The sequence below is a fragment of the Lagenorhynchus albirostris genome, chromosome 9 (genome assembly GCF_949774975.1).
Source record: "Lagenorhynchus albirostris chromosome 9, mLagAlb1.1, whole genome shotgun sequence".
In the NCBI taxonomy this organism is placed as follows: domain Eukaryota; kingdom Metazoa; phylum Chordata; class Mammalia; order Artiodactyla; family Delphinidae; genus Lagenorhynchus; species Lagenorhynchus albirostris.
In genome coordinates this window covers 10,449,789-10,477,661 of record NC_083103.1, presented here as the reverse complement: position 1 = coordinate 10,477,661, position 27,873 = coordinate 10,449,789, and the positions used below count along the sequence as shown (strand labels likewise).

The window sequence follows — 27,873 nt, the reverse complement described above, 5'->3', positions numbered from 1 at the left end:
ACCACCAAAAAAAAAAAAAAAAAAAAATCAAACGGGAATTGGAAAGTAAATGTATCTTCATCTTCCCCTCCTTCCCTTCTTTCAAACTGTAGGATGTATAGGGTTCCAAAGTCAAATAAGTATCACTCATATTGGTTGTCATTGCCCATTAACTGCTCACTTGCTTTCCTTCATTTGCATAGCTAATGGACATTTGACAAGATTTTCTTTAGTTTCCTTTCTGGGTAAATTTATCATTTTGCTATGTTTTGTAATACTTAGGACATAATGATGTCATCCAAGCCAACAGCCTTCCCCAGGATGTGTGAAACCAAACCTAATCCTTACCCACCAAGCTACTCTACGGCTCCTGGGTCTCAACAACCTCTGAGTTTCATCAGCCTAGGAAACCAAGCGCAGAGTGGTCAGCCTCCCTTCATTACTTCTCCAGGAACCTTCACCAACAGTCGGCAGGGTCCAGGAAATATACAAATGGTAAGTTAAGCTAGAGGAGAAGCAGCTACAAGCTTTAAAGAAGAAGCAAAGACACTAGGGGTAAGTCTACTTACTACTAGAATTTTTATTTTGCATTTGTAAGGTTTTATTGTGCTTATAAGCTATAGGTGGAGAGAAGTTTATGATCTCATGACATACGCCCAATCATTAGAAAGGCTGGAATGCTACTCTGGAAACAGTATCCCTTTTAGGTAGAAATAATTAGTCTGCATACAGATTTTGCCCCCAAATTCATTTTACTTTGGATTCAAGCAAAAATCTAATGGGTGACAAAGGATTCTTTGTAGCAGGATGATTCAGTAACACTGACATTCTGGAAATGCCACCACTTCTAGCTTGATCTCACTTTTGCAAAGGATATTCTGGGTACCCTCCATCCTGTCTCTGGATTAGTTTCAAGCCTGGTATTTGTATAGAGGCAAGCTCATATTGAGGGCTGCCTTAAAAACAGAAGGCACTACAAATGGGCTGTCTGGGGAAACTGGGCGTGAAAGAACTAGGGGCCATTCCATCTGCTCTCCCCTCACCCAGTGCCCATGGAGATGTTGACTTAACTGCATGTCAATTCCATACGGGGCACTTTGACCATTTCTAATCTAGTTTATAGAGGCACTGTAAATAAAATATGCCCTATATGTACATGAAGACTCCACTGGCATAGGTGGCATTATTAGTTCCTTTGCTGTGCTTTTGAAGAACCTCTTTCACGCCACTAACACAACTCCTCCAAATGGTACTGTCCCTCCCCGTGTGCAGCTCTAACTTCTCTGCTAGAGGCTTCCATAAATTATATTGAGTGCCCATTATATGCCAGAACTCTTCTAGCCATCACAGGAAAGTAAAACTGAGCATCAGCTCCCCTGCAGCAGGCAGATGTAGGCTGGGAGGCGGCCTCTCAGATCCTCCTCCTGCCAGAGAGAGGAAGTTCCCTGCTCCCATTGGGCCACTGGCACGAACTAGCACACCACACAGCTGGCCCCATACAGGCGCTGGGAATACGGCACAGAACAAATCAGGCAGAACCTCTGCCCTCGTGGAGCTCAGAACCTAGTGGGAGAATCAGACTACACACACAATAAAGAATTAAGGTACACAGTGTGCTGGAAGTTGATAAAAGATATGGAAAGAATAAAGAAGTGTGAAAGGGATAAGCAATTCCAGGCAGTGAGGGGATAGCAGTTTCAAGCTGGTCAGAGCAGGCTTTCCTTAGAAGACGACATGTGAGCAAAGACATGAAGTGAGGAGTGAGCCTTGTGGATGTCAGGCAAGAGGTTCCCGGTAAAGTCAGAAGGTCTTTCGAGGAAAATGTGGCATGTTTGAAGAACAGGGAGGAGGCAGATAAAGGAGAATAGAGGGCTTCCCTGGTGGCGCAGTGGTTGAGAGTCCGCCTGCCGATGCAGGGGACGCAGGTTCGTGCCCTGGTCCGGGAATATCCCACATGCCGCGGAGCGGCTGGGCCCGTGAGCCGTGGCCGCTGAGCCTGCGCGTCCGGAGCCTGTGCTCCGCAACGGGAGAGGCCACAACAGTGAGAGGCCCGCGTACCACAAAAAAAAAAACAAAAAAAACCAAAGTACTGGGGCTCCCCTGGTGGCGCAGTGGTCGAGAGTCTGCCTGCCGATGCAGGGGACGCGGGTTCGTGCCCTGGTCCGGGAATATCCCACATGCCGTGGAGCGGCTGGGCCCGTGAGCCATGGCCGCTGGGCCTGCGCATCCAGAGCCTGTGCTCCTCAACGGGAGAGGCCACAACAGTGAGAGGACCGCGTACCGTGCAAAAAAAAAAAAAAAAAATTCCCAGGTCTGCCCCTCAGTAATTGTGTGACCTTGGGCACTGCTATGGTCTAAATGTTTCTGTCCCCCTCCAAAATTCATAAGTTGAAATCCTAACTCTCAAAGATGATAGTATTAGGAGGTAGGCCTTTGGGATGTGCTTATTAGGTCATGAGAGTGGAGCACTCGTGAATGAGATTATTGCCTTATAAAAGAGACTCCTGAGAGATCGCTCACCCTTTGCACCATGTGAAGACACAGAGGCACGGGCTGTGAACAGGAAGAGGGCCCTCACCACAAGGTGACTGTGCTGGAATGTTGAACTTGGACTTCCCAGCTTCCAGAACTGTGTACAATAAAATTCTGTTGTTTATAAACCACACAGTCTGTGGTATTTTGTTACAGCAGCCTGAACAGAGTAAGACAGATACCTAATTTCTTAAAGTCTCTGTGTCTCCATCCCGTTGTTTGGGAGGATTACATGTACAATAAATGTAAGGTGCTTAGAAATTATCAAGCATATTATTAATGCCTAATAAATTGTTTTTTCTTCATTGATACTTTCCCCAGAACTCGGATTACCCAAGCAGAGAACCGGTCCATTTGCAAAACACAGTCATTGAAGTCACAGTTACAGCAATTTTTTCTAAGAGTCTTGGAGGCTCTCAGGGGATGCTAATGCACACCTATGCAGTAGTACTTTTTGAAGAATCCTTGGGCCACATGAACAAGCCTCCCCAAATACCTCAAACAAGGCTTTACTGAAAACTTCCCTAATATGGGAAAGGAAAGAGTCAATCAAGTCCAGGAAGCACAGACAGTCCCAGACAGGACAAATCCAAGGAGAAACATGCCAAGCAAGACACATACTAATCAAAGTATCAAAAATTAAATACAAAGAAAAAATATTAAAAGCAGCAAGGGAAAAACAACAAATAACATACAAGGGAATCCCCATAAGGTTAACAGCTGATCTTTTAGCAGAAACTCTGCAAGCCAGAAGGGTGTGGTAGGACAAATATAAAGTGATGAAAGGGAAAAAACTACAACCAAGGTTACTCTACACAGCAAGGATCTCATCCAGATTTGACTGAGAAATTAAAACCTTTACAGACAAGCAAAAACTAAGAGAATTCAGCACCACCAAACCAGCTTTACAACAAATGCTAAAGGAACTTCTCTAGGCAGGAAACACAAGAGAAGTAAAAGACCTACAATAACAAACCCAAAACAATTAAGAAAATGGTCATAGGAACATACATATCGATAATTACCTTAAACATGAATGGATTAAATGCTCCAACCAAAAGACACAGACTGGCTGAATGGATACAAAAACAAGACGTGTATATATGCTGTCTATAAGACACCCACTTCAGACCTAGGGACACATACAGACTGAAAGTGAGGAGATGGAAAAAGATATTCCATGCAAATGGAAATCAAAAGAAAGCTGGAGTTAGCAATACTCATATCAGACAAAATAGACTTTAAAATACAGATTATTACAAGAGACAAAGAAGGACACTACATAATGATCAAGGGATCAATCCAAGAAGAAGATATAACAATTGTAAATATTTATGCACCCAACATAGGAGCACCACAATACATAAGGCAAATACTAACAGCCATGTAAGAGGAAATCGACAGTAACACAATAATAGTAGGGAACTTCAACACCCCACTTTCACCAAAGGACAGATCATCCAAAATGAAAATAAAAAAGAAAACAAAAGCTTTAAATGATACATTAAAAAACATGGACTTAATTGACATTTATAGGACATTCCATCCAAAAACAACAGAATACACTTTCTTCTCAAGTGCTCATGGAACATTCTCCAGGATAGATCATATCTTGACTCACAAATCAATCCTTGGTAAATTAAAAAATGTTGAAATCATATCAAGTATCTTTTCCAACCACAACGCTATGAGACTAGATATCAATTACAGGAAAAAATCTGTAAAAAATACAAACACATGGAGGCCAAACAATACACTGCTAGGTAACCAAGTGATCACTGAGGAAATCAAAGAGGAAATCAAAAAATGCCTAGAAACAAATGACAAAGAAAACACAACAACCCAAAACCTATGGGATGCAGCAAAAGCAGTTCTAAGAGGGAAGTTTATAGCAATACAATCCTACCTCAAGAAACAAGAAACATCTCAAATAAACAACCTAACCTTGCACCTAAAGCAAAGAAAGAAGAACAAACAAACAAAAAAAAAAGTTAGCAGAAGGAAAGAAATCACAAAGATCAGAAGTAAATGAAAAAGAAATGAAGGAAACAATAGCAAAGATTAATAAAACTAAAAGCTGGTTCTTTGAGAAGATAAACAAAGGTGATAAACCATTAGCCAGACTCATCAAGAAAAGAGGGAGAAGACTCAAATCAACAGAATTAGAAATGAAAAAGGAGAACTAACAACTGACACTGCAGAAATAAAAGGATCATGAGAGATTACTACAAGCAACTCTATGCCAATAAAATGGACAACCTCGAAAAAATGAACAAATTCTTAGAAAAGCACAACCTCCCGAGACGGAACCAGGAAGAAGTAGAAAATATAAACAGACCAATCACAAGCACTGAAATTGACACTGTGATTAAAAATCTTCCAAAAAACAAAAGCCCAGGACCAGATGGCTTTACAGGCGAATTCTATCAAAAATGTATAGAAAAGCTAACACCTGTCCTTCTCAAACTCTTCCAAAATATAGCAGCGGGAGGAACACTCCCAAACTCATTCTACAAAGCCACCATCACCATGATACCAAAACCAGACAAAGATGCCACAAAGAAAGAAAACTACAGGCCAATATCACTGATGAACAAAAATCCTCAACAAAATACTAGCAAACAGAATCCAACAGCACATTAAAAGGATCATTTACCCTGATCAAGTGGGGTTCATCCCAGGAATGCAAGGATTCTTCAATATATGCAAATCAATCAATGTGAGAAACCATATTAACAACTTGAAGGAAAAAAAACATATGATCATCTCAATAGATGCAGAAAAAGCTTGTGACAAAATTCAACACCCATTTATGATAAAAACCCTCCAGAAAGTAGGCATAGAGGGAACTTAGCTCAACATAATAAAGGCCATATATGACAAACCAACAGCCAACATCGTTCTCAATGGTGAACGGTGAAAAACTGAAACCATTTCCTCTAAGATCAGGAACAAGACAAGGTTGTCCACTCTCACCACTATTATTCAACATAGTTTTGGAAGTCCTAGCCATGGCAATCAGAGAAGAAAAAGAAATAAAAGGAATAAAAATTGGAAAAGAAGAAGTAAAGCTGTCACTGTCTGCAGATGACATGATACTATGCATAGAGAATCCTAAAGATGCTACCAGAAAACTACTAGAGCTAATCAATGGATTTGGTAAAGTAGCAGGTTACAAAATTAATGCACAGAAATATCTTGCATTCCTATACACTAATGATGAAAAATCCTAAAGAGAAATTAAGGAAACATTCCCATTTACCATTGCAACAAAAAGAATAAAATACCTAGGAATAAACCTACCTAGGGAGACAAAAGACCTGTATGCAGAAAACTGTAAGACACAGATGAAAGAAATTAAGGATGATACAAACAGATGGAGAGATATACCATATTGATATAAACAGATGGAGAGATACACCATATTCTTGGATTGGAAGAATCAACATTGTGAAAATGACTATACTACCCAAAGCAATCTACAGATTCAATGCAATCCCTATCAAACTACCAATGGCATTTTTCACAGAACTAGAACAAAAAACTTCACAATTTGTATGGAAACACAAAGGACCCCGAAAAGCCAAAGCAATCTTGAGAAAGAAAAACAGAGCTGGAGGAATCAGGCTCCCTGACTTCAGACTATACTACAAAGCTACAGTAATCAAGACAGTATGGTACTGGCACAGAAACAGAAATATAGATCAGTGGAACAGGATAGAAAGCCCAGAGATAAACCCATGCACATATGGTCACCTTATCTTTGATACAGGAGGTAAGAATATAAAACGGAGAAAAGAGAGCCTCTTCAATAAGTGGTGCTGGGAAAACTGGACAGCTACATGTAAAAGAATGAAATTAGAACACTCCCTAACACCATACACAAAAATAAACTCAAAATGGATTAAAAACCTAAATGTAAGGCCAGACACTATAAAACTCTTAGAGGAAAACATAGGCAGAACACTCTTTGACATAAATCACAGCAAGATCTTTTTTGACCCACCTCCTAGAGTAATGGAAATAAAAACAAAAATAAACAAATGAGAATGAAACTTAAAACCTTTTGCACAGCAAAGGAAAACATAAACAAGATGAAAAGACAACCCTCAGAATGGGAGAAAATATTTTGCAAATGAAGCAACTGACAAAGGACTAATCTCCAAAATTTACAAGCAGCTCATGCAGCTCAATATCAAAAAAACAAACAACCCAATCCAAAAAGGGGCAGAAGACCTAAATACACATTTCTCCAAAGAAGACATACAGATTGCCAACAAACACATGTAAGGATGCTCAACATCACTAATCATTAGAGAAATGCAAATCAAAACTACAATGAGGTATCACCTCACACTAGTCAGAATGGCAATCATCAAAAAATCTACAAACAATAAATGCTGGAGAGGTGGGAATGTAAATTGGTATAGCCACGATGGAGAACAGTATGGAGGTTCCTTAAAAAACTAAAAATAGAACTACCATACGACCCAGCAATCCCACTACTGGGCATATACCCTGAGAAAACCATAATTCAAAAAGAGTCATGTACCACAGTGTTCATTGCAGTTCTATTTACAATAGCCTGGAGATGTAAGCAACCTAAGTGACCTTTGACAGATGAATGGATAAAGATATGTGGCACATATATACAATGGAATATTAACCAGCCGTAAAAAGAAACGAAATTGAGTTATTTGTAGTGAGGTGGATGGACCTAGAGTCTGTCATACAGAGTGAAGTAATTCAGAAAGAGAAAAACAAATACCGTATGCTAACACATACATATGGAATCTAAAAAAAAAAAAAAAAGGTTTTGAAGAACCAAGGGGCAGGACAGGAATAAAGATGCAGACGTAGATAATGGACTTGAGGACACGGGGAGGGAGAAGGGTAAGCTGGGACGAAGTGAGAGAGTGGCATGGACATATATACACTAACAAATGTAAAATAGATAGCTAGTGGGAAGCAGCCGCATAGCACAGGGAGATCAGCCCGGTGCTTTTTGACCACATAGAGGGGTGGGATAGGGAGGGTGGGAGGGAGGGAGACACAAGAGGGAAAAGATATGGGAACATATGTATATGTATAGCTGATTCACTTTGTTATGAAGCAGAAACTAACACACCATTGTAAAGCAATTATACTCCCATAAAGATGTGAAGAAAAAAAAGAAAAAAACAAGGCTTTACGCTGAGGCCCTGGCCCTAGCGTATGTCAAAATCTTAATGGCCCACCTCCTGTAGAGGTATAGCTAAATGACACCATGGATCTTGACAGAGTTGACAATAAATAAGGAGCAGCAGCAATGATAGTGATGTTTCAGTGGTGCCTGAAGATGAAGAAGCCATTTTTAAATGTCTGTTTTCTTTTTCAGGCAATCCAGATCATGACTGGATTGAGGCACATTGACTTCGGAATTATTGGGGGTTTAATGGCCTCTATTTATAACCAAGAGTTGGGTTTGGCTTCCTTGTCCTTTATTGGCGGATATCCATTCTGGGGTGACCTCTCTGTGAGTAGCCTGCTGCAACAGCTGTCCCTCTCAGCTTATCAAGTAGAGCTGTCCCCAGTCTATGTACAACTCATCTTTTAATAAGCCCTGCATCTGATCAGCTGGAGAATTTAGATACTAGATATTAATATTAGATATTAATTAGATAGAGAATTAAATAAAGAAGAGCTTTTGTTCTCCATTTTAACTTGCAGCCTAAACTCACACCCTAAAGTTTACACTAATCAAGTAACCAGCAAACCAAAGTTTTATTTCCCTATTACATTTTAGATGGAAATGTATGTGCTGGGTGGAAAGTGGCAAAAAGAGGTGATCGGGAACATGATTAAAAATATGCAATTGACCATGAGAAGAGACTGAGCAGTGAGGTCAGAAGTCATCCGAACAAGGAAAACTTACAAGGGAATGAGGTCTTTTTGTGCGAGAAACTAAGGAGAAAAAAGAAAAGGATGTCAAAAGGACATAGAAACCTCGAGAGTTACTCCAAAAAATTGAGAAGTACGAGAGGAATTTTTGAGAGGGAAATATAAATAGGTCAACCTTTCATCATATAAAGAGAAGTATTTCCCAGGAAAAATCAAAGGACCCATCATTTCACAAATAAATTTGTTTCTTTCTACAGTTCATTATTACTGGAGCACTCTCTATTTCGGCATCCAAGCAGTTTTCCCCTTGTCTGGTAAGTTAGAATGTTTCTACTTTTTAATCCCTTTAAAGATTAACTTATTTGGGTAAGAAAACTGAGAAGCCAGATTCAGAACGTGAGCAGGGGAGCATTTTTTTCCCAGAAGTATCTGTGGGTTGCCTCCATGGTACGTATGCCCTCCCATGGTCTACACAATTTACCACTCAGAAATGGCAAAGCTCAACATCCCGACTCTTTAATTCACAAGAGTGGAAATTAGTAAAGATGGGGTTGTTTACTTCCAAGGCTCCCTGGTTCAGTGGGGTCACACTGCACGGGGGACACTCCAAACAGAAACAAAGAAGCCAGGGGACACCCTCTTGCCACTTCAGTATCAAAGACTCTACTACGCATTTACTATTTCTCAGTTCTGCCTTGCCTTGTATTGTTATTTTTTCTTTGTGCATGTCTCCTAGTCTTATTCAGATTTGACTTTTGTTTTATAGTTCTTCAGATCATCATGAAAAACACCTAGCTCAGTACCTAAGAAGAGTCCATAAATCCCTGAGACAGGCCTTTCAATTCTTTCTGTCACAGCACTCCACCTTTTGCAATCTCCTGGTCCACTTTTGAAACAGGAGAAAGAAAATCGTTTGCCAAGAACTAGAGACAACTAGAACAGAAGTGGTTTCAAGATTATATTTAATCCAGCACAAGAGGGAAGAACTGGAAAATAGGAACACAGTCATGTTACTCATACTTTCCCAGACTAGACTACACTAGACTAAAAATAAAATAAAATAAATCAGTCTAATCTTGACTACTCTTGTTGTAATCCAAAAACAAAATAAAATATCCTTTCACTGCATGATTTAGAGATGCTTCCCTCTAACTATGCTTGTCCAAGCATAGAATCTGTCCATTTGGAGAAGAGAGCTAAAATTATACCTAAAGCGATTCTTCTAGGAGCCCTTTAGGGGCCTTCAGAAGACTATCTAAGGCATGCTGCAGCAGTAGCACGTTCCAAAGAACTCCTAACAAGTCAGCTGAGGACTTGGTTTCACAATTATTCTGCTGAATTTCAAAGTCTTCTTGTAGAAACTGGGGAACGTTTTATACTCTGCCCATCTACCCCTACCCTCAGAAGCCTAACAAGTTCCTCATTCTATATCTATCTAGTCCTAAGAAAGACAAGGGTTTCATGAATTCCTAAATTTATCAGCACAGATTTTTTTGTGTATAGACTTTTCCATCTATAAAATTGGATGCTATATAGTACTACCTCCTATAGTGGTTGTAAGAGTTCTACGAAATAATGCATTTACATGATTTAATACAGTGGCTGTCACAGAAAAAATGCTCATTATAAGTTTGTCATTTGATTGTTTTAAAAAGGGAATATAATGTTATTTTGCATGAGGCTTAGACAAATATAATAGATGAGCTTCTGCTTTGTACTATTTACATTTTTCTACAGATCTTAGAAATACCCTACATTTAGGCGGCATATAGAATAGTTTTCATGGTAACTCTCCAGAAGGGAAGAGGAAAAAAATCATTTCAATTTTTTTTTCAAGATTTCAAAGATTAAGAACCGTTAGATTTAATTGCTTCTTATTTCATTTAATTTCACTCATCTTACATATGATTTATCTTTCCTGCCATCTCCCTCAGATAAAAGGCAGCCTAGGAATGAACATTGTTAATTCTGTCTCTGCCTTCATGGGGGTGATTCTGTTGCTGGTGGATGTGAGCATTAATGGGCTGCCTAATCAAGACTACTGGGGCAGTGGCTAAGTATCCCAACACCTACCATGTGCCTCCTCTCTTTCCACTCACTTAGAGTGGATCTATATTTTATTTCTTATTACTGTACAGCAGCTCTAGTAGTAAATCCCTTTTTCTATTCCAGCCCTACTCCTGGTCATGGGATCTCTAGGACTAGAGAATAAAGTGGGAGAGTCACCTCTGTAGATGGACTAGGGCAGAAAGGGCACCCCTTAGTGGTCCATCTCATGGGTAGTCACATAGGGAAGACTCCTAAAGGGTATACAGAAACACTGGGAAAAAAAGCTCCCAGAAATAAAAGAGTAACTGAATTTGTACGCTGAATGAGAATAACCTATACTAGGAGAAAGAGATGCAAAATAAGTGAGATACAGATATAGATACATAAATATCAATATTGATATTGATACATATTGAAATATATGTATCCTTGTTAATAAGGCATAAGGTATAGAAAAGGATTCTTTGAGGTTTTAGGCAGAAAAATCAAATTACTTACAAGCAGGAAAAAAAATCAGCTTGACTCGGTCTCTACTACAACAACATTCAGTGAGGGAAAATCATGGAGCAATATCTATAAAGTTTTGATGAAAAGAAAATGTGACTCAAGAATAACAAGTCCAGGGACTTCCCTGGTGGTGCAGTAGTTAAGAATCCGCCTGCCAGAAGACCTAAATAGACATTTCTCCAAAGAAGACAGACAGACTGCCAACAAACACATGAAAGAATGCTCAACATCACTAATCATTAGAGAAATGCAAATCAAAACTACAATGAGATATCATCTCACACCAGTCAGAATGGCCATCATCAAAAAATCTAGAAACAATAAATGCTGGAGAGGGTGTGGAGAAAAAGGAACACTCTTGCACTGCTGGTGGGAATGTGAATTGGTTCAGCCACTATGGAGAACAGTATGGAGGTTCCTTAAAAAACTACAAATAGAACTACCATATGACCCAGCAATCCCACTACTGGGCATATACCCTGAGAAAACCAAAATTCAAAGTCATGTACCACAATGTTCATTGCAGCTCTATTTACAATAGCCCGGAGATGGAAACAACCTAAGTGCCCATCATCGGATGAATGGATAACGAAGATGTGGCACATTTATACAATGGAATATTACTCAGCCTTAAAAAGAAACGAAATTGAGCTATTTGTAATGAGGTGGATAGACCTAGAGTCTGTCATACAGAGTGAAGTAAGTCAGAAAGAAAAAGACAAATACCATATGCTAACACATATATATGGAATTTAAGGAAAAAAAATGTCATGAAGAACCTAGGGGTAAGACAGGAATAAAGACGCAGACCTACTGGAGAACGGACTTGAGGATATGGGGAGGGGGAAGGGTGAGCTGTGACAGGGCGAGAGAGAGTCATGGACATATACACACTAACAAACGTAGTAAGGTAGATAGCTAGTGGGAAGCAGCCGCAGGGCACAGGGATATTGGCTCGGTGCTTTGTGACAGCCTGGAGGGGTGGGATAGGGAGGGTGGGAGGGAGGGAGATGCAAGAGGGAAGACATACGGGAACATATGTATATGTATAACTGATTCACTTCGTTATAAAGCAGAAACTAACACACCATTGTAAAGCAATTATACCCCAATAAAGATATTAAAAAAAAAAAAAGAATCCGCCTGCCAATGCAGGGGATATGGGTTCAAGCCCTGGTCCGGGAAGATCCCACATGCCACGGAGCAACTAAGCCCCGTGCGCCACAACTACTGAGCCTGCGCTCTAGAGCCTGCTAGCCACAACTGCTGAGCCCGCGAGCCACAACTACTGAAGTCCGCACGCCTAGAGCCTGTGCTCCACAACAAGAGAAGCCACTGCAATGAGAAGCCCATTCACTGCAACGAAGAGTAGCCCCCTACTCGCCACAGCTAGAGAAAGACTGCACGCAGCGACAAAGACCCAACGCAGCCAAAAATAAATAAATAAAATTGTTTTTTAATTTAAAAAATAAAAAAAAACAAGTCCAATAAAATCCTTGTGATAGTATAAAAGCAACAAGAAGATACTCTCAGTAAAACAACAACACACATGGGCACTGCTGCTAAAAAAAAGAAGAACAGTAATATTCAACCATACACGAGGTAGATTAAATCAAGAATGTAGAAACGCAAGGAGAAGCTGTGTAAGGAGATTCGTGAAAAGCACAAAAACTGGAAGGTGAAGAGAGAAGATGAGAGGTAAGACAAGCATGCTAATCTCTCATTTTTCATAATAAACAATCATCTAATACTGCCTCAAACTGAAACTTGTAGGTTTAAAATGATGTCAACTTCTTCATGGATTTTGTAAACTTGACTTCTTTTTGTTCTTTTAAAATCAGGTAATACTTTTATTTCAAAATAGGAAGTAAAAACGATTCCATTATTAAAAAATGGTGTTTCCCTCTATTGCTCTCTCATTCCCTCCCTTGCTTGTTCTCCTTTTTTCTCTCTCTTGCTGTCTCTCCATGCAACCACTTTTCTTTTTTATTTTTTTCTATTTTTTTGTCTGCCCTACACGGCATGCCAGATCTTAGTTCCCCGGCCAGGAATCGAACCTGCACCCCCTGCAGTGGAAGCGCAGAGTCCCAACCACTGGACCGCCAGGGAAGTCCCTGCATCCACTTTTCTATTTGCCTTTTGCCCATACGTAGAGTTCTAGAATAACAGGTCTCAGATGTTACTTTAGCTCATTTCTGGGCAGTGGCATTTGGGATGATTGGTTGTGTTCTATGTTACTTGATTTATTTTTTTATTTTAATGAGCAAGTAAATTTTTATTAGAAAAAAAAGCCACTGCAAAAAAAAAAACTCTACTTCCTTTCTAATGTTTCTAAATAAAACAGTCTACTGGCAAAAAGGGAAGTCTTCTGGCATTTTAAAGAAATTCCAAAGTTAGTTTACATTCCCCTGAAATAAGCATGTGATGACAGAGAAATGATCCCAGAGCTAGGTGAGTACAAGCAATAGTACATTTGATGAATCAGAACTTTTTGAAGCCAGGGTGAAGCCCTCCTGATTTAGTCAACATTTCAGTGTGTTTATTCCGGATTTCAGCTTGCTGGGAAAGGAATTTCAGCCATGCTGACCATCTTCTCTCTTTAGGAGTTTTGCATAACTTGTGTCACAGCACATTTTGCCAGCCAAGCAATCACCAACACCAATGGGGTGAGTTGGGCCTCTTCTCTGGAAGATAATCTGAGTATGTGCTGAAGGAATACAGACTTCAGTGTCAGCTAAGTCCCACTGCGGGCTTACCACAGCGCTCTTGGCCCTCTTCCCTGATGGGACCAGGGAGGTTACTGAACAGGATTATAGTAACAATATTGTTTGCTTGTTTCATTCTTTCCAGTCTGTCCTTGGTATTCCAATTGTGTATGCAAATAGTCCCTTGACAACAGGGTGGTCCTCAGTTCCTCCCAGAAATGATGGCCACCAAACTCATACCACCTAATACCACCAGGTATTAAAAGAAAAAGGAAGCTCATGCAATCTCATGGGGTAAAACTACCTGCAGAAACTTCTTAAGAAGCAGCCTCGACTCTCCACGATGATTGCTGACCTTTAAAGACTGTGTTTCAGATTTGTTCTTAGTTTATCACGAATGATAACTGCATGGACCTCCCTGCCACTGTTTCTTCCTACATATGCCACTACCACTCACTGGCAAAGGCGAAGGGCCAGAGGACCGGAAATGACTGCAACTCTCTTGAAGTTAGAAAATTTCCTGTTAATGTTACCCTTTCCTCAATAAAATATTACTAGGAACAGAAGTCTTTTTTGGTATTTTTTTATTCATTTGGTTTGTTATTGGTTGTTAAGTAGGAGATCTGACTAAATGCTGCAAAGCAGACTGATAAAATTTCTTTGATGATGATTTACAGGGTGTCCAGGTAGAAATGTTATATCCTACCACAGAAGGTATATGCCTATTATTAATATGATGCTATTTAAAGCCCTTACGGTAGTTTCATTCTGGAATATCTAAAAACGTATTCATTAATTCATTCATTTGCTCAAAATAGGTATTACACTACTACTTTGTGACCAAACACTGTGCTATTCAATTACATAAAATTAAGATTTTATGTACTTTTTATTTGGGGTAATAGAAGGTGGGATAAAGTGGGCTTTATTGAAATGCCAGTGTACACATGTTTTTTTTTCAGGTACAAGTAACAAATGCTGGGTTTAAGTACAAAGACTTCACCCCAAAAATATAACTTAAACTGTATGAGAAAAACCAAAGTGCATCCTATATTTAGTCTCTTCATTCCTCAGAAGAATACAGGTTATTATTAGACCTCTAGGGCATCTTCCAATTCTAAACTCTAAGGTTAATAATTCATCATGAAATACATGGGTTCAAGAATTATCTTTCCGCCCTTGTACACTGTTGGTAGGAATGTACATTGGTGCAGCCACTGTGGAAAACAGTATAGAGGTTTCTCAAAGAACTAAAAATAGAACTACCATATGACCCAGCAATTCCACTCCTGGGTATATACCCAAAAAAAACCCCAAAACACTAAATCGAAAAGATACATGCACCCCCATGTTCACAGCAGCACTATTTACAATAGCCAAGACATGGAAACAACCTAAGTGTCCATCAACAGATGAATGGATAAAGAAGATGTGGTGCAGATATACAGTGGAATACTATTCAGCCATAAAAAAAGAACAGTATTTTGCCATTTGCAGCAACATGGCTGGACTTGGAGAGTATTATGCTATGTGAAATAAGTCAGTGAAAGATAAATACTGTATGATATCACTTATATGTGGAATCTAAAAGATATAACAAAACTAGTAAATATAACCAAAATAAAGCAAACACAGATATAGAGAACAAACTAGTGGCTACCAGTGGGGGAGGGGGGTGTGCAATATAGGAGTGAGGGAGTGAGAGGTATAAACTATTGGGTGTAAGATAGGATCAAGGATGTATTGTGCAACATGAAGAATATAGCCAACAATTTTGTAATAACTGTAAATGGAAAATGACCTTTAAAAATGTATAAAAATTAAAACTTTAAAAAAATAATACTTAAGCCAGAAACCAAAAAAAAAAAAGAAAAGAATTACCTTTCCAAAATCCATAAATGTATCTTAGATACATACATATCATTGATTCCCACCAGGCCTACACAACATTTCAGGAAGCTCTTTTTCCCAGAGTGCGTTGTGCGTTTGTCACATCCCACTAAAAATCAATCAGTCACAATTGTCCCCTTCTCCCAAGGAGCTGGCCAAACCTATCCTGAATTTGGGTGATTGGGAGGGGGCATGCAGGGAGTCCCTAGGCATCTATGTGCAGGAGTGATTTGAATCAGGGGAAAGATCTGGAGGAAGCTGTAAGTTCAGGTATGTGAAGCTTGAGCTGAAAGACCAGGAAGTGAGGTCCAGTTCCCAGCCTGGCCTCTGTGATGGGTTTGATCCCCCTGGAGAAAGGCGTATTCTCCTCATTTGTGCACAGACTATAACCAGGTTCCTGCTCTGTAAGGAGGACCGAAGAAAATGCAAGGCTGTCCGAACACCCCCAGGGCTCGGAGCTTGCGGGGAGCTGGGAGATAGCAGCTGGGGTCAAGCGGCCTTCTCCCAGAGAAGCAGCTGCAAAGCCCGAGAAGGCTAAGATGTAGAAGGAAACTGGGTGCCCCACACACGTGGCAGAGGCTCAGCAGAGGCCGGCGGTGCTAGAAAACAATGTGAAAATTCTGGGGACTCCCAGAAATACTTCGGAAGTGGGGATGGGCAGAGAGCTGAGGTGTGCCTGGGCAGGTAGGGGTGCAAGCCAGGCAAGTGTGGCCATATCGCCAGTGATTCCTCATTCCCACAGGCTGAAGAGGTCTCAGACAGCAGCATTTCCCTAAAACCGGCTGCTTCTGCCTTTCTCCCTTCATTTCGTAATGAAAACAAACAAAGCCTCTCTCTCTCCAAACTATTCTCTACAATTTATCACGTAGAAATGGTGTTCCTCTCCTCAAGCCCACCTCTTCTCCACGCCTCAGTACCCTGACATCTCTCTAAAACTGGGTAGCTGTTTACTCAATCCTACCAACTCAGCAGTACGCAGCCAGCTTCACTCAATCTCTCTCTCCACATGTGCTCTTCACCCCATTTAAGCCTCACTCACAATTTTATTTTTCACAACTCCTCTCACTCCCCCAAATATTTAGCAACACTTTAAAATATGATACGGGTGGGCTTCCCTGGTGGCGCAGTGGTTGAGAGTCTGCCTGCCGATGCAGGGGACGTGGGTTCATGCCCCAGTCTGGGAAGATCCCACATGCCACGGAGCGGCTGGGCCCGTGAGCCATGGCTGCTGAGCCTGCGCGTCTGGAGCCTGTGCTCCGCAGCAGGAGAAGCCACAACAGTGAGAGGCCTGCGTACTGCAAAAAAATAAATAAATAAATAAAATAAATAAAATATGGTACGGGGATCGCTCAAGATGGTGGAGTAAGAGGACATGGAGGTCGCCTCCCACCATAAACGCATCAAAAATACATCTACACAGGCTTCCCGGGTGGCGCAGTGGTTAAGAAACTGCCTGCCAATGTAGGGGACACGGGTTCGAGCCCTGGCCTGGGAAGATCCCACACGCTGCGGAGCAACTAAGCCCATGCGCCACAACTACTGAGCCTGCACTCTAGAACCTGCAAGCCATAACTACTGAGCCCACATGCCACAACTACTGAAGCCCGGGCACCTAGAGCCTGTGCTCCGCAACAAGAGAAGCCACAACAATGAGAAGCCCGCGCACCGCAACGAAGAGGAGCCCCCGCTCACTGCACCTAAAGAAAGCCCTTGCACAGCAACGAAGACCCAACGCAGCCAAAAATAAATAAATAAATAAATTTATTTTAAAAAAAATACATCTACACGTGAAAAGATGCTCAACATCGCTAATCATCAGGGATATACAAATCAAACCCCCAACGAGATCTTTTTGATCTGTCAGAATGGCTGTGATCAAAAAGTCTACAAATAACAAATGTGGCTGAGGATGTGAAGAAAAGGGAACCCTTGTGCACTGTTGATGGGAATGTAAATTGGTGCAGACACTGTGGAAAACAGTATGGAGGTTTCTCAAAAAACTAAAAATAGAACTACCATATGATCCAGCAATTCCACTCCTGGGTATATATCTAGAAAAAAACAAAAACACTAATTTGAAAAGATATATGTACCCCAATGTTCACAGCAACATTATTTACTATTGCCAAGATATGGAAACAACCGAAGTGTCCATCAACAAATGGATGGATAAAGAAGATGTTGTATATATACATACAATGGAATACTGCTCAGCCATAAAAAAGACTGAAATTTTGCAATTTGCAGCAACATGGATAGAGGTGGAGGGCATTATGTTACGTGAAATGTCAGACAAAGATAAATACTATATGATATCACTTATATGTAGAATCTAAAGAATACAACAAACTAGTGAATATAACAAAAAAGAAGCAGACTCTCAGATATAGAGAACAAACTAGTGGTTACCAGTAGAGTGGGGAGGAGGGGTTATATAGAGGTAGAGGAATGGGAGGTACAAACTACTGGGTGGAAGACAGGTTCAAGGATGTACTGTACAACACGGGGAATACAGCCAATACTTTGTAATAACTGCAAATGGAAAGTAACCTTTAAAAATTGTATAAAAATTTAAAACAAATTTTTTTGAAAATCTACATGTGGAACAATCCTCACTGAAAACTAACTGGAAACTGGCAGAAGGACCCCTGTACAACCAAGCCTGTAAGACAGATACAATATGTAATCAGGTGAAGGAAGAGAAGTGATCAGGTCAGGATCTGGGACCCCAGGAGGCAACTCAGAGGAAAAGGGAGATTACATGGGTGGACACCCACCCTGGGGAGTGAGGGTGTGAGCCACTTACTGGGCACCACAGCCCAGAGGTCTGACGTGGGGAAGATGAGCCCCCTTGGCTGGTTGGAGAGCTTCTGGGACTAACAGGAAGGCTGTGGGAAGCCTGGACTCTGCTTGTGAGGAGCCCCAGAGCACTGGCTGGCCCCCGAGGACTGCTCTAGTGCATGTCCAGTGTCCCGCAACTGCCCCCCACCCAGGCAACCCAGCATGAGCGGAGTGAACACTCCAGCCATGCTTACTCCATGTCACAGCTCTGCACTGGACCGAGGGCTGCCACTACCAAGGAGAGAGCTTGGTCACGGACTCGGACCCGGGGCTGCACCTGAGCAGGGCGAGGGCAACAACTGCGGGCACCTGCAGAGGTGGCACATCGGAGGCAGCTGAGACCTCTGTCTGTGGCCGACCCTCCACAGCCCATACCCTGTCACGAGCAGAGAGCCTGCGTGTCCCCCTCTTGCTTCAGCACCGCTCCACCGTGGGGCAAGGGTCCCAGTGCTGGGAGAGAGAAAGCACACACCTAAAGAGAACAGAGCCGACCCTGGGCTCAGAGCTTCTGCCCCAGCAACTTGGGATCTGACCCCCTCACAGGGCATTGTCAGCCACTGAGTAGAGGGGAACCCCACCTCACACACGGCAATGGCTCTAGCCCCTCCATCTCCAGCGTGCCAAGGCTAAATCAGGAAGAAACAGACAATTTGAACAGACCAATCACTAGGAATGAAATTGAATCTGTAATTTTAAAAACTCTCAGCAAACAAAAGTCTAGAGCCAGATGGCTTCAAAGGAGAATTCTACCAAACATATAAAAAAGTGATAATAAACTATCCTTCTTGAACTGTTCCAAAAAACTGAAGAGGGTACAACACTCCCAAATTCATTTCACAAGGCTACCGTTATAATTACCCTGATACCAAAAACAAAGACACTATAAAAAAAAATTACAGGTCAATATTTTTGATGAATATAGATTTGAAAATGCTCAACAAAATATTAGCAAACTGACTCCAACAATACATAAAAAAGGATCATACACCATGTTCAAGTGGGATGTATTCCAGGGACTCAAGGATTATGGTTCGATACTCGCAAATCAACCAATGCGATACACCACATTAACAAAAGGAAGGATTAAAAGCACCTGATCAAAAAAAGAAGAAAAAACATATGATCATCTCAATAGATGCAGAAAACAGCATTTGACAAAATTCAACACCCAGTCATGCTAACAACTCTCATCAAAGTGGATATAGAGAGAACATATCTCAACATAATAAAGGCCGTTTATGACAAACCCACAGCTAACATCATACTCAACAGTGAAAAGCTGAAAGCCTTCCCTCTAAATTCAGGAACAAGACAAAGATGCCCACCCTCGCCACTTTATTCAACATAGTATCTGAAGTCCTAGCCACCCACAGCAATCAGACAAGAAAATGGAATAAAAGGCATCCAGGTTGGAAGGGAAGAGGTACAACTGGCACTATTTGCAGATGACATGACACTATATATAGAAAACCCTGAAGTCTCCACCCAAAAACTATTAGAACAAATAAATGAATTCAGCAAAGTTTCAGGACACAAGAGTAATATACAGAAATCTGCTGCATTTCTTTACACTAACAATTAACTATCCTAAAGTAAAAAAAAAAAAAAAATCTCGTTCAAAAAGAATAAAATACCTAGAAATAAACTTAACCAAGGAGGTAAAAGCCCTATATTTTGAAAACTAGGAAACACTGATGAAGGAAATTGAAGATGATACAAAGAAATGAAAAGATATCCCACCGTAGGGCTTCCCAGGTGGCACAGTGTTGAGAGTCTGCCTGCCGATGCAGGGGACACGGGTTCGTGCCCCGGTCCGGGAAGACCCCACATGCCGCGGAGCGGCTGGGCCCGTGAGCCATGGCCGCTGAGCCTGTGCGTCCGGAGCCTGTGCTCCGCAATGGGAGAGGCCACAGCAGGGAGAGGCCCGCGTACCGCAAAAAAAAAAAAAAAAAAAAAAAGATATCCCGCCGTGTTCTTGGTTTGGAAGAATTAATATTGTTAAGATATGCATACTACCCACAGCAATCTACAGACTTAATGCAATCCCTATCAAAATACCTGTGACATTTTTCACAGAAATAGAACAAATAATCCTAAATTTTATATGGAACCATAAAAGTGCAGTATGTGCAGTGCAGTACATGCAGACTGGAGCTGAGAACCATCCCTAGACCTTGTGGTTTTGCCAACAGAACTCTTCATGCATTCTCATGACGGTCCTGGGCAGAGCTCTTCCTGAAGGAGGCCTAGAGAAAGCAAGCGAGGTGCAGATTCTGGAGCTAGACTGCTGGAGTTGGAATCACAGCTCTCCAATTTATAAGCTGTGAACATGAACAAGACCCTTAACCTCCCCAAGCCTCAGTATTCTCAGCTGTTAAAACAATGACTAACAGGGAGTTCCCTGGTGGCCTAGTGGTTAGGATTCAGGGCTTTCACTGCTATGGCCCAGGTTCAATCCCTGGTGGGGGAATGGAGATCCCGCAGGCCGCATGGTGCAGCCAAAAAATACATACATTAATTTTTAAAAATAATAATAATGATGACTACCAATGGTATGTACATCATAGGCATATTGGAAAGTGTAAGTAAGATAAGCCAATGTGTTAAAGCAATTAAACAAGGAGCCCATTAGACTGGGGTGGCTTTGATGCCTTGGTCGCCTATGTCAGCAAACCGAAACCTAGACCAGAGAAAACGTGCTCGAAAACGAAACTTAAGCACAGCTGATCATAAACATGCAACTAGACTTTCCCAAATAAGGCAACCATTTAAACTACAGCCAATCAAATAATTCCCTTGCTTTCTTCTGTGTCTCCTCTATAAACACCTTTCCCCTAGCTCCTGTCGGCAGAGTGCTTCTATCCACTTTTGGTTTGGTGCTGTCAGCTTCGAATCAATGTTTGCTCAAACAAACTGTTCCCAATTTTAATGTATTTTAGCTTATCTTTAAACACCTGTTAGCCATATACCATTGCCTGGACATAGTAAATGTGGGGGAAAAAAAGAAAACTAATTTTTAGACTACAGTTGACCTCTAAACAACACGGTCTGAACTGCATGGCTCCATTTATACACAGATTTGTTTTCCGATACATAAATACACAATCCGGCACTATACAGTCTGTGGTTGGTTGAATCCAGGGATGCCAAACCATGGAAATGGGGGGCTGACTACAACGTTATAGGTGGATTTTTGACTGCGTGGGGGTCCCTCACCTTGTTCAAGGGTGGAATATATAAAAACTGAAATCTACTACATAGGTATATATGTGCGTGTATGTGTATACATACACATATATTTAATTTATCTAAATATTTATACATATTGCACTTCTACAGTAAACTCAATTGCTTCGGTGCCCCAGCATGACAGAGATTTATTTCCATTTTTCTTACTAGAACAGTCTGATGTTTGCAGAGAGGAAGCATCTGTTTTCTCCTGAGTATAAGTAAAATGAAATTCCTTGTAGCAATTTGGACAAGATATTTTATCAGGGCTTACAGAGTCCTTGCAATGATCCCCAACAATGGTTTTAACAGCATTATATCAGGCATGGTGGTCTCACCGCATTTCCTCATAATGTCTTTTGTATCCTGAGAACCAATTCAAGGCAAATTAACAACATAATCTGCATGGAGAAAAACTTAAGCCAACGAAGATTAAAAGTCAAATGGGATGTCAAACCATGACTATCTCTTCATTGCTGAAGGATGCAAAATTATTGAGGACCAAAGGATAAAAATTAAAAGTAAATGAATTCTGAATTTCTAAATCCAGGTTACAGGGACAGAGAAAAGTAAGGTTGGCCTACCAATCTGTGATATTATCAGAGGAATTAAGAAGTACCAAGGAACTTGGACTGTCTCGCAGTTTGACTCGCTCATCTCTTCTCACCTATGTTCATACTGAATACATGTGAATGAATATGTATTCATAGTCACTGAATAAATATTAATATATATTTGAACCCCCATCCAAGAAAATCATCAAATCCAAGATAATTTCCAGAGACTGTTGGCTAAACCTTAAATAAAAGGAAAAGATACTTGACTTGTCTCACAATCTATCAATCAATCATGGCAGCAAGTGACAACAGGGCACCATCTCAACAGAACTGACTCTCATTTCTACTAAATCCATAGTCCTGAGGTTGAAGACACATTCAAGGGAGTTTTCTTTCTTTAGCACACAGAATGCTTAATATTGTCAGAACCCTCTCTGCTCTTAGACAGGTAACCCTCAGTGATATACCGACCAATACAAAATGTAAAGGTTTTAGGAGACCCTGGCATATTTTTTTCTTGTAATTGAGGAGGCTTTAGAGTCACAAGGTAAGGAAGCTAGCCATGGGGCTAAAGATAAAGTTATTGAGTTTATAACTGATTTTCAGGCTATAAAATAATCATAAAAGGTCTTGGCAGCTTTAAGACATACCTGTAATTGTGCTTTGGCCAAGGGTATTAGCGGCACTGAGGCAACTTCTTTATAAAAGAAAAGTCAGTTTCTCTTTCTGAATGTTTTGATCACTGGCTATCTTTCACTAAATATTTACATCCCAAACCTGACTTTTAACTTCCAAAATGCCAAGATAAATTTTCCTGGAATAAATTACATTTCACAAGGTTCAGGAGCTGCAGGAACATGTGCTCTCCGGGTAGTTTAATGCCGAAGTCATAATGGTTGCATAACAGGGTGATCTCTACTTTCAGCTAATTCAAGATTACAACGTTGGCTTGAGTTCGCTGTTTTCCCACCTTCCCAGATCTGCCTCTTGTCTATCTTCTAGCTGCTGCTACCCCTACTTCTTTACACATCTCTTCATAAACACTGTTTTAACTACTGTCCACATCCAATAGAAAGCTAATGCCAGGTATAACCTGAAAGCTAAACTCACCTCAGCAGGTAGATCAAAAGGTCATTCCGGTGTCTTGCTAAATAGTCTCTTCATTAATTTCCTTCTTTGACTACTTAACGTTTAAGAAGAGTCAATGACTCAGCTACTTGCCTTTTTCAATATGTAAACCTTCTAAAGTGTATTTGTGGCCAAAATTTTTCCTGAGAACGGTGAAGGACTGACTTTTCATCAGAGACCCTGGTCGCTCTGCAGCAGATATATATATAAGAAACGCACCAGAAAGGCAAACACCAGAAACGGTGGTTCGGAGCAGCCATTCCTAGGGACACCCAGCGCTAGTCTGCTCGGCTCTGAGAAAATGGCCCGCCAGACTCTAGTGAGTCTGCGCACGTGCACTCCCCTCCCCCAACACGCCGCTCGCTCGCATGCGCGCAAGAATCCCACGGCAGCTGCGTAGTTGGAGGCCTGCGCCACCCGAGGAGCCTCAGGGCCGGCTGGGTCCTGGGTGCCTTGCGCTCTCCCTGATGATGGCTGGGCAGGGTCTCGGGACCTGGGCCTGAGGGCGTCGCCAGCAGAGATCCGCGTCCTCAGCCGGGCCTGGGCACTGGTGGGAGGACCCAGTCTGGACGAACGCTCAGGGGCAGCGCTATCGCTTTCGGTCGCAGCAAGGACACCCCACCCTTAGCCGGGACCTGGACCTCGGAGGGCGAAAGGACCTTGAACAAGTAAAATGAGGGGTAATGATGTCGCTTTGCTTTCGGGGTTTGTTAAGTGTTAAAAGCCCCGGCGAGGCATGGAGACCAAATTCAATGTCTCTCCACCCTCACCCGCCTTTTCTTGTCTCTTCCTTCCCTCCCTTTGCAGGGGCTGGACTCACCCACCCACCTGCCCGACCAGTCTTTTTGGTTTGTTTGTTTGTTTTAGTTTTACTATAGTTGATTTACAATATTGTGTTGAGTTTCAGGTATACAGTCATTGTTTTCCATTATAGGTTATTATAAGATATTCAATTTAGTTCCATGTGCTATAAAGTAAACCCTTGTTGCTTATCTATTTTATGTATAGGCTTATCTGTTAATCCCATACTCTTAATTTATCTCTCCCCCTCTCCTTTCCCCTTTGGTAACCAAGAGTTCATTTCCTATGTCTGTGAGTCTTTTTCTGTTTTGTAAATAAGTTGATTTGTATTATTTTTTTAGATTCCCCTTAGAAGTGGTATCATATAATATTTGTCTTTGACTTACTTCATTTAGTATGATAATCTCTAGGTCCATCCATGTTGCTGCAAATAAATTATTTCATTCTTTTTTTATGGCTGAGTAATATTCCATAGTGCATATATGTGTGTGTGTGTGTGTCTGTGTGTGTATACACACACCACATCTTCTTTATCCATTCCTCTGTTGATGTACACTTAGGTTGCTTCCATGTCTTGACTATTGTAAATAGAGCTGCTATGAACATTGGGGTGCATGCATCTTTATGAGTTAGAGTTTTCTCCAGATATATGCCCAGGAATGGGATTGCTGGATCCTATGGTAATTCTATTTTTCGTTTGTGAAGGAACCTCCAGACTGTTCTCCATAGTGGCTGCACCAATTTACATTCCCACCAACAGTGTAACAGGGTTCCCTTTTCTCCACACCCTCTCCAGCATTTATTATTTGTAGATTTTTTGGTGATGGCCATTCTGACTGGTATGAGGTAATATCTCGTAGCTTATTTCATAAAGTCTGAGTCTCTTGGTTGCAGTGCAAGACTGGCCCTGGACACACAGAAATGAATTCCTAGACTTCTGGGGGCTCACACTGACTTGGAAGCCAGTCCTGAAAATCAAAAGTTAAGACTACACCCTGATAGGAAGTATGCACAGAATGTTAGGGGGTCAACAAGAGGAGTATCGAACAGACTTACGAGGCAGAGGAGGCTTCCCAACGAAGGTTGCTGTGGGCCCTGTTAGGGCTGAAACTGAGGGAGTGGCCAGGATGAGGCCGATAAGGTGGGCAGGGAGCAGTTCATGAAGGGCTTTATGGGCCCTGCCGAAGAATTTGCACTTTTTTCTGAAGACAGTGAGTTGCACCCCTGCTGAAGATGCTAAAGATGGAGAAGTGGTTTCTAGACATGCGCTCTGTGTGATTCCAGAATTCCTATGTAACGCAAGTTTAGGGGCGTGAGGATAGGGCTGAGAATAAGGGCTAGGGGCTTTCCTGCAGCTGCTTTTTGGTTTAGTGATGGGATCACCAGCAAACAAATAAATGATTAATTTTATTTTTATACTCTACTTTTGGTTTTTAACTGGGTAATAGAGTAACCCAATGCAGAATTTTTTTTAACTTCTAACCATAATTTATTGCAGGAATATATTGTAGCATTTATTAGTTTCTTCCTACTGTCAATTAAGTTGACGATTTTAAACACACACACATTTTTTTTCTTAGTATTTTAATGAATACTTCATTTGAGGTAGTTTTGGTGGGAGCCCGATGGAGAGTATAGTGATGCTAAATGTTCTACTTCCCAAGCACTCATGGTGCTTCCACCATAAACTATGAATGTGAAAAGACTTTTTCTATATACACAAAAGGGCTTACTATTTTTATTATTTTCCTCTTATCTGAAAAGTGACAAATAATAGCAATCTAGATATGAATTTTCTTCATTACTCTCTATATGAATTCTGTAATTCTGTGTCTTTTAAACCTGACAGAGTGGTTAATCTTGGTTGCCTGTTAATCCTGGTTGCCTTTCTTTGGTAATTCTCAAAGGTGATGTTTGAATATATAAAGCTTACTAGTTATAATTCAGTTATTAACATATTGTGTTCTCTATTTGCTTTCACCAGCTCTTGTATTCTTACCTAGCCTTTTCTGTTTCTATACTTTATAGAATTAAGAGACATTCAGGAAATCAATTTTAGAAACCAAAGACTCATTAAAATAATCAAATCATGAGATTTTAAGGGTGCAGCGAATGACAGATCATTTGGTCAAACTCCTCTTTCGTTTCTGGAAGGTCCAAGGCTCAAGTTTTGAGATCATCTGCTAGATGATCACCTGGATGGCTAAATGGTGTAACTCACGTTGTTGACCTAAGTATGCCGTGTTAGAAGATGTTAAACAGTGTAATTTCAGATCAAAAAGTGGATAAACTCCCAGAAGGGGATACAATTATAAGCCAAGTTTTTAATGTTCGCGTAAGTAAGAAGGTGATTTAAACATCAGGGGAAAATGCAGGAATAGCAGGAAAAACAAAACAAAACAGGAAGAACCTTTAGGATTGTGGAAGCAACTTTGATAAGTTGTCTCATGGAGGAAAAAGTTCATCTTATAGAGAGAAGAACTAGGTAGCAAGTATGTGTCCGAAAAAAATCACAAGCCCATGATGAATTTAAGTCCAAGAATTTGGTTTTAAAAATGCAAACATGGCATTATGAGTTACATTGAATTGATTATGAACTGCAAATGAACTGTGAGCAGCTTTACTGAAAATCCTTAAACACTATTCCTTAGGTGTTCTTTATACTTTATCATCCAGAGACACTGTTCACTACGCAGAGAAAATATCTGTAATATACCAATATTTTTTAGTCATAGAGGGAGGCTTTTCAGTTATGGAGACTGTTATTCAGAACAGGTGGATACAAATGGCCTCGAACAATTAAGCCATGGAAAAGCGATTGCTTCAGAGTTTGGGGAGGTGGTTGCAAAACCATAAGAAAAGAAATGAACTTAAGTACTTTCTTTTGAGCAAAGCGTGTATATGTGTTTTGTACTGTTTTGTAGATGTTTGCTAATAAAAATATCGCCAAAGATTAGAGACATAATCATCTAGAGGCAGTGCTGGTAGTATGGCTCTATGTGCGTGTTGTTCAAAAGTCTCTACAGCAGATTCTCTTGTTTTAGGGGTAAGACTTCACTTTAACTAAATTCAGGATGATGCACTATTTCTATTTAATAAGGAATATTCTTGAATCTGGAGAGCAGCAGATTTGGTTAAGTCAAAAGGGTAAACGTTTTTGGATTTTTAAAAAAATATTGATAACCTTCTACAAATGTGATCTCATTGCCCTTTATAAACAGATATGTGCTTAGATATGTGTACTGACTAAATCAGTATACACAGAGCAATGGATAAATCAAAAAAGTAATAAAAGAAAAAAAGATTTTTTTAACTGTGAGAGAGATGTATTGCTGATCTTTTTAATTACTATATTGATGTCTATGCAGTAGGACTATTATTATTAATTTGTCTTTTCTATTAAAGTAGAGACAGAGTTTATCTAGCTCTCTTAATAAACACCAAGGAATTTCAAAGATCACTTCTGAGGGGGAAAAAAATTTTTCCCACTGGATGTGAACTTCTCCTTTGAATTTGGCTACTGGGTAGACCAGTTATCTAAGTCTCCTACCTGACTTGTTCAGCAGAGATTCTTAACCTCTTTCAAGTCACAGACTTCTTGGCCATAGGAAGAAAGCTCTGCGTCTTTTCCCCAGACTCATATACATATCATAATCCTTTGCACTCATTTATGTGTGTGGAAAGGGAAGCGTATGACCTCCTAGAACCCATTCATTGGCTCTAGGTTAAGAATACTTTTTAAATGGGAAAAGTCATTTTGTCCTTCTCCAGGTACT

The 27,873-nt window shown here is 40.7% G+C and overlaps 1 protein-coding gene across 1 annotated transcript; it reads left to right on the top strand.

The window, feature by feature from the left end:
- The first annotated feature begins 267 nt into the window (after window positions 1–267).
- LOC132526134 (membrane-spanning 4-domains subfamily A member 12-like) lies at window positions 268–13,899 on the top strand. The gene is given in 7 exon segments (XM_060160002.1): window positions 268–534; window positions 7,889–8,026; window positions 8,649–8,705; window positions 10,326–10,440; window positions 10,564–10,604; window positions 13,503–13,613; window positions 13,798–13,899. Coding segments are annotated over 7 exon segments (831 nt in total).
- Window positions 13,900–27,873: the final 13,974 nt, after the last annotated feature.